Source organism: Lytechinus variegatus, chromosome 3 (assembly GCF_018143015.1).
Source record: "Lytechinus variegatus isolate NC3 chromosome 3, Lvar_3.0, whole genome shotgun sequence".
Classification (NCBI taxonomy): domain Eukaryota; kingdom Metazoa; phylum Echinodermata; class Echinoidea; order Temnopleuroida; family Toxopneustidae; genus Lytechinus; species Lytechinus variegatus.
The window spans coordinates 129583-146822 of record NC_054742.1 but is presented as its reverse complement, the minus strand read 5'-3'; the positions used below and the strand labels follow the sequence as shown (position 1 = coordinate 146822).

The 17240-nt window shown below is 36.6% G+C and overlaps 1 protein-coding gene across 1 annotated transcript; it reads right to left on the bottom strand.

Annotated features, from left to right (window-relative positions):
* Positions 1-921: 921 nt before the first annotated feature.
* On the bottom strand, positions 922-13177 carry LOC121409900 (calmodulin-like protein 4). The gene is made up of 5 exons (XM_041601682.1): positions 13004-13177; positions 12865-12895; positions 5397-5537; positions 4490-4672; positions 922-3658 (listed from the first exon to the last, which is right to left on the bottom strand). Exons 1-5 carry the CDS (start codon positions 13109-13111, stop codon positions 3555-3557), a joined length of 567 nt encoding a protein of 188 aa, XP_041457616.1. The 5' UTR covers positions 13112-13177; the 3' UTR covers positions 922-3554.
* Between the last annotated feature and the right edge of the window lie 4063 nt (positions 13178-17240).

Genomic DNA, 17240 nt, shown 5'->3' with positions numbered 1-17240 from the left:
TATGAAAACAATGGAAGGTTTGGCATGCCCTCGAACTTCATAAAAACATGCAATCAAAATGTTAATACATGTATTACTCACTCACACATCTCATAATATCCAGGTTTGACAAATTACATATACATGTAGAATACATGTAGATACATGCCTGCGACACTATCCACACCCAAATGCAAAACCAATTGTCATTATCCTACATTATTTGCCCGGGGGGGCCACTTACATTGACGAGTGGATACCATGCGCGACCAAAAAAACACGTAAAAAGGATGTCTTTTTCACGATAGGCACGTTACGTACGTAACGTGATAAGGGTGTCAAAAACACAAAAATAATGAAAAAAGGGTATCTATTTCGCTAGGAAAATTACGTGTTTAGGGTCGAATTTGCGGGGATGATAAAACAAAATTAAAATGTTTATAAAGGATGTCCTTTTTGCCTCAACACTTCGTGTTTAGAGTCCGATTTGCGCGAGGTGTAGACGGTGGGGTCGTACTAAACCAAATAGGATAAAGCCGACGACCGAAGGACCCGTATAAACAATAAAACATTCCTGTACTTGTTTAGGGGTTCATTTCAGGGAATATTTGCCAAGAGTTTTGTTTCCAATACTTGTTAAGGGATGGGTTTCACACACCAATACTTGTTAAGGGGTGCATTTTAAGAATATGAAAATTACGTGTTTAGGGTGCTTTTCGAGACCCCATGGTCGCGCATGGTATCCACTCATGAATGGAAGTGCCCCCCCCCCCCGGGATTATTTGATGCATTATGCTAGCCATTAAATTCTGCTGCAGTAACAAAAAGCATTGCTTATTTTTATTCAAATAATTGATTATTAAGAACATAAACCTTTGAATTGGAAATGGAGATGTAAATGAAATTAGTTATTCAATTAATAAACTAGTGGTTTATTTTTAGTGAGTGCAGTGAAAACAAAGGGTATAAATTTGACATGTACCAGCAGCTAAATCTTAATCAACACTAAAAATAATGTCTGCTACTACTTTTTAAATTATTTGATAATTAAAGGGAAATAAAACCTTTGGAACAGGGGGGCTTGTGTGGAAACAGAAAATCCAAAGAAAAAGATCACAGAAAGTTTTAAGAAAAATCAGACAATAATGAGAAAGTTATGAGCATTTTAATATTGCGATCACTAATGCTCTGGAGATTCTCCTATTGGCAATGCAACAATGATGTGTGATGTCATATGAACAACTTTGCCTTTGATGGATTATAAAATACCTCTAAAATGTTCTTTTTGTTATTTCTTATGGTAATACAGACTTTTTCAGCAAGAAATTTACCCCCATTGTGCTGCACTTAACCCAGGTGAGGTACCGAGAAGGATTAATTCCTTGAATGCATCAAGCACCCTTAGCAGCTTGAGCTATAGCCAGGGTAATATATAGTGCCACTGTTTAGGCAACTAGATAATCTGCATCTCGTAAATGCTAGATACTATTATGTTGAATTTCATACCTTAAATTAACAAAATCGAACTATGAAAAAACAATTTACTCACAGTTCTTGATTTTCTTGCATGAATTTATCAGCCTCTTACATCAAGATTACAATATCTTTCTTGTTTTCTTCTTTATTTAAACAAGTGCACACTTAGTTATCAAGAATGCGTAAAGCATTTGCATTCATTTGAATGCAGGATAAAAGAGCATTGTTGATTAAATGCCATGTTTAGTCAGGCGCCTAAGACCACTCACATGATAATGATATGTCCCAGTTTGATACAGATTGTCATATTTTAAAAATCTTTGTCCTTCATCTTGGAGTGGGGTTAAAGCTGGCATCATCTCAGGGCAAGGCGCAAAGGTATTCTTTGCTCAAAACATTATTTTGTGCACAACAAGATATGAAAAAAATATGATAAAAATAAACCTGATATACTGTGCGAACCACAAAAAAAAAAGATTTGGCAATGATTTATTTATACAATGGACAAATGACCTATCATTGTAAAGCTTAAGAATCTCTTCTTTCATCTGGTACAGTATACAATATTTTTTATTCACACATGATTGAGTAAAAACAATTTCAATAAATGATATCAAAAAGTTATTTGGCAGGGGCTATCTGAATTTCAAAAAGAAAACCCCCAAGATTAAATGTCTGCTCTTTATTTTGGTGCCTCAATCACAATTTGGTCAAGAAATAACAAACTTCTGTTCCTTCAAAACAATGCTTGCATTGCCATAATTTCATTAAACAAACATGTTTTCACCACTTTCCCACCAAAGCTATCACATGGTTAACAAAATACTTTATGCATGGATGATCGTCAACAAAACGTAGTGTCGACTGTCAAGTAAGTTTGAAAGCTAGCTTTATTTTATGAAATTATTGAAATTGAAGCCTTATTATAAATTAACAGAACTTTGAGATTTCTCGACAATTTTCTGCAATTGATGTATCACATTTAAAAAAACAGATATTGAACATTTTAAAAATTTGATTTTCTTTTTGAAAACCAGATACCACCTGCCAAGTGACTTTTTGGTATCCTTCCTTCAAATTGTTTTTACTCACTCAAATTTTTTTTGGTTGTACCAGATGAAGGAGGGGATTATAAGCTTTACAATGAAAGGTCATTTGTCTATTGTATTTGTGATTAAGTTAATGATGATGATTTTGATGATGCACAGCATTTGTATAGCGCAATATATCTATCAAAGCCACATTTTTGGAGGAGCCAGCAAATCTAGGTCGCCTAGAAGGGCGCACACACAGAAACATCATTGCTAAATCTCGGTTTCGTTTTTGTGAAATGCACTGTATAGCAAATTATGTGAATGTACATGTATGATTATATCTCCTGGCTAAAATTAATAAATTTTCAAGTGCTGATGCAGGGGGATCAAGCACCCCCTCCCCAACAAAAAAATAATCTGAATTATAAGGTAATACAAAAGACAATGTGCATGTCACATAAATGACAATATCAATTTTTCTTCCTAATTTCTGTCAAAATCATACTGATGTTTCAGTGACAGGTAATCGTCAAACTTCAAGCTTTATCAAAATGTACAATTGTAATTCATATAAAATGCAAGTAGGTTTACAATCATTTAGATTTACTAGATTTACTTCCTGTTCTTTTCCTCTAAATAGATTTCCATATGATTACTGCCAACATCTTCTCCCTTCCATAATTTGTACATCCCCCAAATCATGATCAGTTACAATTGAATTACATACATAATACCATTAACGAAATTTTATAAAATTTGCAGGCACTTTCAAATATTTTGAGATGAATAAACCATCAACAGTACTGTATCATTGGAATATACAAATGAGAGGTTTTGTAAATAGTATAAGATACAAGAAATATGCTTTATACATTGTATGTATGCAGATTCTTTTTTTTTTTAGTAAATAAATTATTGAATTTCTATATGTATAATCCATTCTTCTGAATTTGATTGGGCTTCTATAATCATTTCATACTGGGGTCAATCACATTGTCTTTTCTGTATCAAAACAATAGAGAGGAAGAGGGAATGGTTACTCTCAAGTTTTAAGGAAGTCAGTCATCATTTATAATGATCCGGGATTGGTTCAAGGAGTTTAGGCACGATATCATAGTACTTGACAAAGCCATTCTTCTGTATTCCAAACTCTCTCATCATGTCATCAACTGCGTAATAAAGGAGACCCCAAAAAAGAGAGAATTATAAATCTGAAAATTACAATGGCATACTCACATAGTTTTGAGAGTCTCAGAATGTGCATGCCCCTGGGAAATTTCATAAAAATATCTTGACAAAGTGATGAAATATACTTAATCTCCAAAAATATTTGTTGGGTATCACACTGAAGGGCTTATCCTACTCCTTTTAAGAAGTGGCATTATACATAATCAGAGCTGCCAAACTGAACAAGAACATTTCAGTATTTTCAAGGCTGAAAATCAGTATTTTGGTGAGGAAATTAGTATTTTCACAGGAATACCATAGAACAACACATAAATTGAAACTTTAGAAATCAGTATTTTGCATGAAACCATCAGTAATCTTCTCTATTTTCAGTACTAAATACGGAAAATCAGTACTACTTGGCAGCTCTGCATAATGCATGCAATGAAAAGTATGCTCTATTATAGCTCTATCTTAGAAATAATTTATTTTTTTAAAATGCAAAATTTGATCTCAAGCTTACATTTTAAATATGATTTTTTCTCATTTCATTTAAAAAGTATTTATAGTCCATAACTAAATCAAATATTTTTGTTTAGATAGAATGTTTGCCCAAATGTCAGGGTTTATTAATAAAAAATATTTTAGACATATACAGTAAGCAACTTAAACTTATAGAACAAGTTTAAGTTAAAACCAAGGTACTTTTTATTTGATTATTTTGGAGATTACATGATTAAAATAACATTAAATTTCCCACATGTAGATGTGTAAACTTTTGACATAACTTTTTGACTCCAACTGTACTGTACATGTGAACAATCTCAACCTACCTTCCCTATCAGATATTTTCTCTCCGAACTTAGTCATGATGTTGCGGAATTCCGAAGCCATGATAAATCCTCTATTTTGGGTATCGGTCAATCTGAATGCATCCATGATCTCCTTGAAAGGGTTTTCATTCTTATGCTGTTCATACATGATCACTAAGAAATCACTAAATGAGATTTTATCATCTGCAGCAGAGAGATAACAAAAACAGATTTAAAACTTGTATATTTAGGTATTTTCCTCTCTGGCAAGTACATACTGTAAATATCATATGGTTGATAATAACTCTTACAATGTATTGACCATTGCATCTAGTGGCACAAGAACACTTTGATCAAAGACTTGGAGAAGTGAAACATGACTACTGGCTTGCCCCTCTAATCTTTTATATTTCTAAAATCACCCTGGGGCCACTAACTGAATACAAATAATTCAAGTTGGTATTGTTTGTTTTTTTCTTCAGAGTAGCATTTAGGACCTAGGCGACATGTTGAAAATGCAAATTTTTTAATTTTTTAAATTAATGATACAAAGTCTTTGTCAGCAATAAATTCAAACCTGTTTATCCAATATCATTAAATGTTTATTCTGTAAGATTATACTTTCTACCATTCCTTTATTTTGATGAAAAGTTTTCAAATTTTTTGAATCAGGAAAAGAAACAAAAGTCATACATATTTATGATGTACACAAAGTGAAAGTTTTTCTATGTTAATATCTTCTCTAGGCTTTCTCATATTAATTATTTAATTCTAGATCCTTATAGTGCTGTATAATACCAATGAAGATCCAATATTCTGACAGATGAATGTAAGAAACATGAATTCATAAAAAAATATTGAAAAAGTCATGGAATTTCATGTTACCAACAAATAAACCAAGTTATCTACATGTTTATTATTTACTCACTCTCTTCATATTGTTTTCTGTAAGCTTTGATTTCTTCTACAGAGGGGTTAGTCCCAAGTGACCTCATTACTTTGGTAAGTTCATCAGCAAAAATATGCCCCTTCCTCGTCTTGTCATAGAGTGCAAAACACTCCTTGTATTCTATTTTTTAAAGAAAAGAATGAACAATGTAAAGATATTTGACTGTAAAACCTCAACTGTTTACATACATGTAAATATTGTGTGCTATATTTATAAAATACAATACAGTGCATACCAGAAGAAAAAAAACCAATACTGTAATTCAGTGTACTAGTAATTTTTTGGCATCATACTGTAATTATATTTAATTTGCTTCATGAGATGTACATCAGCGAAAAGGTTAGATCGAACGATCAGTCTATTTCAGTCAGGATGTGCTCCGCTGACACTTCACCTGGCTTCACGGCATCCTCTCCCTCCACAGACTGAAGTATCCCCTGCGCACTTCATAGGCTGTGGTAGACATCTACCACGATACACGATTTTGATTGGCTGGCGATCGCTTTTTCAATTTTCATTCAGTTTAACATACGATATCTCAGTCGAATGGAAAGATATCGTCATGAAATTGATATCAATCTAAAGCTAACCATACTCTATCATATCTGAAACAAGTGGAACGCCTCTGGCAGTCTAGCTTATAGCAGCAGTGCTGACTTTGAAAACAGCTATTGAATAATTATTCAAAAAAGAAAAGACTCAAAGATAATAAAATACTATGTCCATTTCATGAACTAGATCCATAAAATTCCTAAGTTATGATGCCAATTCAACATACCCAGTCCCTAATACTGCCAAAGCTTGTTAACCTTAAATGACCTTTGACCTTGGTCATGTGACCTGAACTGAAATGTGCACAGGTGCGATAGCTCAGTCGGTAGAGCGGGGGATTCGTATTCCGGTGACCCGGGTTTGATTCCCACTTGGTGCGCTAGTGCCCTTGGTAAGGTATTAATCCTCAGTACCAGGTCCTTCGGAGGGGACCTTAAGCCGTCGGTCCTCTGGTTGCTTGCTTACAAGCATTCATGCTTTCTTAGCAATCAGGTAAAAAAAAAATCACCAATCACCAAAGATATTTGGGTATACATGGTTGCTCTTGTGTCCAAGTGTCATCGTCCATAAACTTTTAAAGTTATGATGACAATTCCTTAAATACACCTAACATGGCATAAGTTCATTGACCCTAAGTGACCTCTGACCTTAGTCATGTGGCCTGAAACTCAGGCAGGATGTTCAGTAATAGTTGATTACTCTTATGTCCAAGTTTCGTGAACTAGGTCCATATACTTTTGTGTCCAAGTTACATGAACTAGGTCAATAGGTCCATATACTTTATAAGTTATGATGACATTTCAAAAACTTAACCTTGGTGAAGATTCCAATATTGATACCCCCAACATGGTCTTAAGATCATTGACCCTACATGTAAATTACCTTTGACCATGGTCATGTAACCTGAAACTCGGGCAAGATGTTCAGTGATACTTGATAACCCTTGTTTCTAAGTTTCATGAATAGGTCCATATACTTTTGTGTCCAAGTTTCATGAACTAGGTCAATAGGTCTATATACTTTATAAGTTATGATGACATTTCAAAAACTTAAACTTGGTTAAGATTTCAATGTTGACACCGCTGCCGTCGGAAAAGCGGCACCTATAGTCTCGCTCTGCTATGCAAGACAAAAAAATGAGCGCAATAGAATGTATACCATCGCCACTGATAGAATACAAAATGGTGAAGGTGGAGTGGGGGGGGAGCAGTACACACAAAGTGTATGGGAGAGTCACGTTTCTTTTTTTCGAGGTGAATAATATTGGTATACAAGGGGCTAGACTAGAGACTTAATTTTGTTCTCATTTTAAAGCTTGAGATAAGTAGTATAATAATACAACATCATTCACAAGCTATTTCAATTAATCAATTGTAATTAATGATAATAAGTTAAGAAAACCCCAAATTTCCTTACAAAAAAGACACCAAAAATTCTCGCAGAAGAACACATTATGATGTAATTTTTGGCCAAATGGAGACAGAATGTCATGAAATTGGTGTCATTCGAAAGCCGAGTATAAGCTCTATTTTTCAGGTTAAATAGTGATAGGCTCAACACTGCGCTCAATATAAAGAATATAACAAGGGTATTTGAGGGATGGTGAAAGTAGTACAAATTACAATGCGACTTTATGGGATTGTGGTATTGTCAGCATTAAACAACATGCATAATGTTGGTTTTCAATGGGTTAGACCTTTGATTTTGGTCTCAATTTTAAAGGTACCTACAACAGGTAGACAAATGAGCAATCCAAATACAGTTAAGACTTATTAATGGTAGGAGCACAGAAAACAAAATACTTAAATTGAATTGTATCAGTGTCCTAAAGAGTCCAAACATTTTTGCTCATGAGTTGTTCATCCTAACTCATTTTAAAAGCAATTTTTTTGAATCCTCATGAAAATTCCTTTCAGAAAAAGTACATTTTTTATGGATATGGCAGGGCTCCACACTAACCTATTTTTTCTACTGGTCCAACCTATTCATGTCCGAACCAGTAGATACCCAGTTTTTCAAATTTTTACTGGTCCGAACGTAAAATCTACTGGTCCCCCAAAACAAAGAAAACATTTAAAAAAGGCGCAAGTTTATTTTTGTAGCCTTTTGTTACCCCCCCTCCCCAAATAAAAAGAAGGAATGAAGGACAAAAAGAAAGCAAGACAGAAACGAAGAAAGAAAGAAACGAAGAAAGGAAGGAAGGAAAAGAAAGAATAAAAGGAAGGAAGGAAAGGAAGGAAAAGAAATATCATAATAAAAGAAAGGGAAGGAAAGAAGCAAGCAATACAAAAAGAAAAAAGTAAAAGAATAGATGAAAGGAAGAAAAAAGACTGAGAGACAAAGAAAGGAATGAAAGAATAAAGGAGAGAAAGGAAGCAAGCAGTCAAAAAAAGAAAGGAAAGGTAAAAGAATAGATTTAACAACTTTTAGGGAAAAGGAAAGAAAAAGACAGATAGAAGAAAGGAAGGAATGAATGAAAGAGAGGGCTGAAAGAAGGATGAAATGAAAAAAGAAAGGGTATGATGGATGGAAGAAACAAAGAAAGTAACGAAGAATGAAGGAAAGAAAAGGGTAAAAAGGAGTGAAAGAAAGGATGAAGAGAAGGGATGAATATAGGATGGATGGACTCAAGAATGAGAGAAAGAAAGGAAGAAAGAAAGAAAGAAAGGAAGGAAGGAAGGAAGGAAAGGAAAAGGAAGGGAGGGAGGGAGGAAGGAAGGAAGGTAGGACGGAAGGAAGGGAGGAAGGACGGACGGAAGGAAGGACGGAAAGAAAGAAAGAAAGATAAAAAAGAAATAGAGAAAAATATTTTCTGTAAGGATAGAAAGAATGAAAGAACGAATTAAAGAAAAAAGGGAAAATAAAAGAAAAACTTTAACAAAAAATGAAAGAAGAGAGGGAAGAAACAAAGAAAGATTGAAAAGAAAGAAGGAAAGAAAGATAGGAAGAAAACAGAGGAAGAAAGCTCCATGTAAAACCATCATCATAAATATTTTATCAGTATCTTTTTGGCTCAATTAAAGTAGCTACGAAAGAAAGTCAGAAACCAAGTGTATCAACACACACATAAATGCATATGTGGGGCTAATATGTATTCAGACGATGTCACCCGAAACCCGATCTGTTTGAACCAAACAGAAGTGAAAATTTTTCCTTTTACTGCTTACAAATGACAGAGTTACTCCAATTTTTAGGAAATATGGACATTATAAGAGCCTTTCATGAGTATGAACCGTGAATTTTGACAGTTATGTGAGAGATTTCTGCCAGAGTTTAGCCAAGTTTCGTTCGCGCAGCCAGTAGAGAATTTACCATGTGGATCGTGTGGCTGGCTAGCTACATGTACACTGTATCTACTCTAGTAATACTTGCGTGTGATTCATTCTGTGTGTGTGAATGACAGAATTTGTCAGGGGGGAATGGTTTGCAGTGAATTTGACCATTTCTGGAAAAGTTATTGGCCCAACAATGGTTTTTATTACTTTTTATGTCAGACCCTTAAAATCGTGCTATTTTCAGAAAAATTACTGGCCCGACAATGATATTTTTTACTGGTCATGTCGGACCAGTAAATCTTCCTATTTCTGAAAATCTACCGGCCCGACAGCGATTTTTACCGGTCTGGGACCGTCGGACCGCCGCTAGTGTCGAGCCCTGGATATGGATACAATAAATATTTTATAGTTTATGACTATTTTTATGCTCATGGGTGTGCAATCATTGGAAATCAGCGATGTAACATAAATGGGGCGAGTTCAAGACGCATGGCCACCATATTTTAGTTTTAACACAAGAAAAAATTCTAGTCAATTTCATTTTAGACATTCCAAAGCAATCAAAATCAGGTTTGTGTTGCCAGCAAATTAAGTGTGGTTGGGGAGGGCCTGGGGGAGGGGCACTCACATACATACATGTATTGGTGGAACGGGGACATGCCGCTTTGAAGACCCCTTTATCAGACCTAATTTTCAGTTCTCTAGATACTGGTACTCCGCATGACAAAAGTCAAAAGTTCAATTCAGAAGCTGCCCCGCCCCGCTCACAAGACCCGTTACAAAACATCTGTTCCCTAGTCCTAGCCCTGTCAAAATTTTCCAGCACGAGAACCGCATGCGAGGTCTGCATGCACTCACAGCATCACAACTCCCTCCGCTAGTGCCGTGCCCACATATACATTCACAGCTCTAGCATGCACCGTATACGTACTTCCAGACTACCGTGATCCCGTTCCGTACACGCTGTTTTTAATTTTTTACACTGCCTGGTATATGTTTAGTTCCCAAGAACTAGTAGACCAATTTTACCCTTGTGTTGTTGCCCGGGGGAGGGGTGGGATAGGATTAGGAAGAAGAGATTTACTAAGAGAATTCCAATATTCAATAAGGCAAGAGTTCCATTAACCCAGGGAGCTCCCGCCCGCCCGCTTTACAGGCGGGAGCCCAGGGGCTTACCGTGTATTTGGCCATAGACAATGGGACTAGGGTAATATTTGGTAAAAATATTTATCAAAATGAATAGTAAAAATAGAAATTATGCTCACTTACCTCTAATATATGGATGAAGGTCTAACGTGTGGCAGTATCCTGACATCGAGGCACAGACTGGAAACTCAAAAAACAAAAAGTTCTGTCGCGATATCTCTCCTAATTCTTTCAAAATTCATAACAAAATGGCAGATTGAGACTGGGGTAGGAGAGAACTTTAAATTTTTTTGAGGTTCCAGTCTGTGCCTCGATGTCAGGATACTGCCACACGTTAGACCTTCATCCATATAATCGTGGTAAGTGCATAATTTCTTTTTTCACAATACAGTTTGATAAATATTTTGACTATAATTACCCTTGTCCCATGTCTATGGCCAAATACATGGTAAACCCCTGGGCTCCCTGGGGTAGAGTTCCATATACACCCCCAAGACCAAGGCCCCACAAAATTGAAAATAAAAACATGATTGATGGAGAAGAAGGATCAGACCTTTCATTTTCATCAACTCTTCACTAAAACATGTAAAACTATGTACGGTGTCGGTAGCCGGGTGGGCCTACTTAGAAAAATAAATATCAAAATTTGAAAATATCAAATCCGCATGGACCATAGCATCACTTTTTGGCATAATCGTCATACAGTCCCCAAATCCAAAAGTGGGGATTATTAGAATCACACCTACCAGAACGCATGAAAATCACTTTTCTCCAGAACACAGTCCCCAACTCTCGCACAACTTTGTGGCAAAATGATTAAACACACACAAATGAAACACACTGTTACTGTATATAAACACTAGGGTTCTCTCCCTATTATATACTCATGATACAGTCCCCACTCAATGGGAAATCGAGTTTGATTATTATTATTATTTTTATCAGATTCAGCAAAATTGTACAGGAATGATTGCAAAGGTGTAAGGAAGTTACAAATATGGGGTCCATGTTCTCGTTCATAAACTATATATCAGTGTCCGAAGTATTGTGAGTTGGCTTGAAACCCCGCTTGAAACAGTCTAAAATGCGCCTAAAACGGGCAGTAGTCTAAGGCGGTCCATATAAATGTATAAATACGAATGGTTCCGTACTGCTCCCAACTTGAACATTCAAAATCCATGTCATTTTAAATTATTATAACAATAATAAGTAAAAATAAATGACAGTAAGAAAAAAGGACAATAATAATGATGATAATATTTATGAGTCTACACGCTGTACAGCGATTTTATTTGAAGGAATTAAATATTGCAAGAAACGGAATGGATGGAAGGGGCATATTTTCAATGATAAAGAATATCTATAATGATATCATTATTTTGATAATAATAATAACAACAAATAAATAAAGAATAATGATATGTGATGATGATAGTAATAATGAATAATAACAATAATAATGATATTACCAATAATGATGATGGTAATAATACAGGGGCCGCAGAATAGTTTTCAAAATGGGGGGCTGACCAAAATCCTATGGTCACATTTCTACGTTTATGTTTTGGAAAAAGGTAGGGGCTAAAGTCCCCCCCCCCCCTTCGCGGCCCCTGTAATACCAAAAGGAGATTTTCCTTGTCACTTTGTATTGGGAAACTCCCCCCCCCACAGCTTCCGCAACCATACCCAAATGTGTTTTATCCTTGTCACATTGCATCGGGAAACTGTTTTCTGTTGCAAGGGGACGGTATCACGAGTATGATATACTGTTGGAGCTATCCCCACTGCGTGCCAAACCAACTGTGTATCATATAGCGTGGGGATTGTATCACCTAATCACGAGTATAGCTATACGGTTGGAACTGTCCCCACTGCGTACAAAGTGAACTGTGTATCCCATAGCGTGGGGACTGCATCACGAGTATACTATACTGTTGAAACTGTCCCCACAGCCGTGAAGATCAAACTCGATTTCCCATTGAGTGGGGACTGTATCACGAGTATATAATAGGGAGAGAATACTAGTGTTTATAATGTGTTTCATTTGTGTGTGTTATCATTTTGCCACATAAAGTTGTGCGAGAGTTGTGATCTGGAGAAAGGAAGTGATTCTCATGCGTTCTGTTGTTAGGTGTGATTCTATCCCCACTTTTGGATTTGGGGACTATATCACGATTATGCCCACTTTTTGCCATCAGTTGTGTGTAAATTGATGATAACGACTTTGACCCAAAAATCCCAATAAGCTAGAATAGCCTATAAGTATAAATATTCCGACCACACCCAATTTCCGAATGTACCGGTATCTGACGTCTGAGAAAGAAGTGTAGCGACGCACAAAATGTCGAGTAGCGATCGGTACGATCCTTCACATAGCACGACGCCTGGCGCGGCGGCGGCCCATCCAACTCATCTGGCTAGCTAAGCCTCCACAAAGCTGCTGTTCACGTACCAAAAAAAGTATTCAAACTTACCGTCAATCTGCTTTTGCGTGAATAACTGGGCCTGTGTAAAAAGATAAAAAAAAATAAAAACAACAGATTATTAGGATCAATAACATTATGAATCACTTAATAACTAAAAAAATAAGCAAATCCACTTATATATTCTCACCATTCTTGTCGTCGATAAAGTTAAAATCAGCAAGTACGGTATGGTACTGAGCAAATTAACTCGTCGTCGTCGTCGAGTCGGCACGGCCTGTCGAAATACTCGAACCATGGACCCATATCGGTCCCATGCTCGAACCAAAGACTCGAACCCACGGCCACGTCCACGGCTAGCCGGCTCGAAAAAAAAAAGAAAGAAAAAAAAACCTAAGAGGATTTGAGGACGGAAAAAAATAGGTACCGGTACCGCGGTACCGGTAATTTTTGTTTTAGAATTATAGAGCTCTAACCTAAAAAATACTAGGCCGTAGGGACATAAGACGGTATCTATGCGTAATAAAAATTAATATGAAAATGCAAAAAGATTATATACGGTTAATGTGCTTATTTTTTTTCTACGGAACTTCATAAGTCGCCGTATAAAGATTATGAAATGTTGCGCAATCAAGAGAATATATCTTAGATGACCTCATGAATTCACCAAATGAGTTTAAATCGTCCTTTACTCTGTCGATATATCGCATCAAACTTCATCTAATTTTCAGGATATGTATACTATTAAGTGGATACCCAAGTAGGAAATTATATCTCAATTGGCAAAACTATATCCATTTGGAATCAGCAGCACCTTCATTAATTTTTACAAGGACGGTGCATACAATCTTCGTGTGAATCTACTCGTATAGGCCTAGTTTAAGCTGCACTTTATTAAAAATCCATGTCATTTTTATCAGGTCGATTGATCGCAGCAAAATTGTACAGGAATGATTGCAAAGGTGTAGGAAAGTTAAAAATATGGGGTCCATGTTCTCGTTCATAAACTATCAGTGTCCGAAGTATTGCGAGTTGGCTTGAAACCCCGCTTGAAACAGTCTAAAATGCGCCTAAAACGGGCAATAGTCTAAGGCGGTCCATATAAATGTATAAATACGAATGGTTCCGTATACCCTGTATACTGCTCCCAACTTGAACATTCAAAATCCATGTCATTTTCATCATATACTCTCTAAACTTGCATATTCTGAAGATTTTGAATTATCAAAAATATGGGGTCCATTTTGCTCGGTTTACCAGAGTCCAAAGTGTGGCTTGAAACAGTCTAAAATGCGCCTAATTATCGGGCAAAAGTGTACTACCGCTCAAAATGTCTAAAATACGAATGGTTCCTTAGTCCTAGATTTGTAGGGTAAATGTATTCTGAAGACATAACGTGGGGTCCATGTGCTTGTTTTCAGATAATAGGCCTACAGTGTCCAAAGTACTGCGAATTGGCTTGAAACAGCCCAAAATGGGTCGACAACAAGCAAAAGTCTGGCGTCTGTTCCGTAGTCATCATTTTTGCACATAGATAAGCACCTGAATATTCCAAATGATGCAAAAATTAATATGGGTCCATGTGCTTGATTTTTTTTGCTGTAGAGCTTCACTGAAGTTCACACAAATGGATGTTCTTAAGAATTGCGCATTCAAAAGAATTTGGCATTTTTAGACCCTACACAGGGGTGGATCCAGCCTTCGCCAATGGGGGGGGGGGGGCGGGGGCGGAATTTTTTTTAGCCCTATTCCCCTATCGGCGGATGATTTTTTGGTTTCTTTGAAGGGTATAGTCCTATATATTCACTTTTTATTAATCAACATACATAATATAATGTCATAATCCTTGTTTATATAATGCGAGCGCGAAGCGCGAGCTAAATATTAGTTGGAAATCTTGTGTATTTTTTCCTAAAACATATCAATTTGTTGTGTACAAAAAACGCTCCTCTTATAAGGCATAGAAATGGGACGTTTAACGCACAGTCACTAATACGCGCCGCTGTCTTCGCATCGTGCAGGCAGTCTACGTGTATAGTGGCGGCCTGCTACATTGCGGTGCAGGGGTGTTCAACTTACATATCGTGAGCGCGCACTCAGCTGCGTGTTTTCACTTCTTCTCCTTTCTCTCCTTTTCTTGTCATTTTCCTCGCATTACTTGTTTTCATAAATTTCCCTCTCACTTTCCTTGTTTTCTCACTCCCTTCAGTTTTGTAACTCTTCTTGATCACTTGCATTCATTGGCACACCCCCCGGTCAAAAATGGTACGGTCCTATCCAACATACACTCAAGTCGTCGCTGTACGAATAATGAAAACGTGCAAAATTCTTCACGCGCTGCGTTGCCTAGCTATGCGTGTGTACTGTGTACACACAATGCCATCGGCTGAACCCGCCAAACTATAGTGACCAATTATTGCAAAAGCTTTTGCAAATGTGAAAAGTGACAGAGGTTTTTTTTATCCAATCAAAATAATTCTTAGGTATTCGCAATCTACAGCATTTTCTGCAAAATGTCTTTTTTTGATAGGGTCTATTGTGACGTATATATTTTTTTACAACAATGTGAAGTCGCACCAAACGTTTCGTTTCCCGCACTTGCCCATTGGCTCATGTACAAATGGATTTCCAAAATCATCAAGAAAGGTTCCAAAAACCTCAAAAGTGACAGAACTTAATTTGACTAAAATTAAATGAAAATCATATCATGTTCAAGGTGAGAATCTGCTCTATTCTATTCTGTTTTGATAGATCACCTTGTTGACGCGTTTGGGAGATATCTTAGCAAATCCGTCAAAAACGGCGTATTTTCTATTATTCTCCATAGGGAAATAATTTAACACGCTACGCACTGCAAAAAAGGAGCGCAAACAAATTGATACGTTTGAACATTCTGGGCAATATCTTTGTTATCCGGAAAAAGATGTGTCTGCAACTACTACGAACGCGAAGCGCGAGCAGAAATGAACTGATGGAAAATTTATCTGTTAATTCCATGCAGTTAGCCATAAAGAAATATATTTAAAAATCAAATAATGCGAGCCGCGGAAATTTTTTTGACATTTTTACCAGAAGAATGTAAATTCGAAGTACTTTTTATAACTCAAACAGAATAAGTATATAACTAAACAATTAATGCGAGCGCGAAGCGCGAGTGGAAGATTTAGACATACTGAACGAGACACTCTATTCATGTTTTGTAAATTATGAAAAGGATGAGTAATTGGGGATCTTCCTTACATTAATATTGCGAGCGCAAAGCGTGAGCAGAAAGATTTTCATATGTGTTTTGAACTGATCGAAAAGGTACCTGTTAAGGACTGCCCTTAAATGGAGACGTAAGTTTCAGCAATCAAATCATGCGAGCGCGAAGCGTGAGCTGAAAATTTTTGACATTTCTACATAAAGAATGGACCCGGGGGGGGGGGGGGCACTTCCATTCACGAGTGGATACCATGCGCGACCATGGGGTCTCGAAAAGCACCCTAAACACGTAATTTCCATATTCTGAAAATGCACCCCTTAACAAGTATTGGCGTGTGAAACCCTATACCCTTAATAAGTATTGGAAACAAAACGATACTCTTGGCAAATATTCCCTGAAATGAACCCCTATAACAAGTACAGGAATGTTTTATTGTTACCCCTCGCGCAAATAGGACTCTAAACACGTATGTTGCAGGGGCAAAAAGGACATCCTTTATAAAACGTTTAATTTTGTTTTATCATCCCCGCAAATTCGACCCTAAACACGTAATTTATTTAGCGAAATAGATACCCTTTTTTCATTATTTTTGTGTTTTTGACACCCTTATCACGTTACGTACGTAACGTGCCCTATCGTGAAAAGGACATCCTTTTTACGTGTTTTTTTGGTCGCGCATGGTATCCACTCGTCAATGTAACTGGCCCTGCCCCCCCCCCCCCCCCCCCCCCGGGAGAATGGACAATCTTAATCGTGAACAAGATAGCTATGTAACTAAACAATTGATGCGAGCGCGAGCGGAAAAAAAAATCGAGACTTAGACCTAAAAACGGGACATTCTATTCATGTTTTGTAAATCATGAAAATAATAAAAGGGGATCTTTCAAAATTTTAATGAGAGCACAAAGCGCGAGCAGAAATTTCTTTATATATATAATTTTCATCAGAGCATTCAACAGGAGTACTGTAGTTAACATTTCTTTGTTATAAATGAATTAGTCCCTCCAGTGAGTTTGATCACCCCTATTGTAAAAATGCATCGCTCCCCAAGTTGTAACACAGACAGCCGTGTTTGCACTCAGGGTCACTCCGTGACCTGTGTGTGCGTTCAAGTCAGAGTTGTACCCGATTTTCTGTTAGGCAGAAATCTGGATATTTGTTTTTAACTATTAATAATCTCACACCAGATTGTAAAAATTCAATCAAATTCCATTAATTTGAT

Coding starts and splice junctions, on each gene's coding strand:
- LOC121409900 (XM_041601682.1), bottom strand. CDS start 13,111: ATGGTTCGAGTATTTCGACAGGCCGTGCCGACTCGACGACGACGACGA. Junction 12,896..13,003: donor CTTTATCGACGACAAGAATG/GTGAGAATATAT, acceptor CTTTTTACACAG/GCCCAGTTATTCACGCAAAA. Junction 5,538..12,864: donor CACGCAAAAGCAGATTGACG/GTAAGTTTGAAT, acceptor TTTAAAAAATAG/AATACAAGGAGTGTTTTGCA.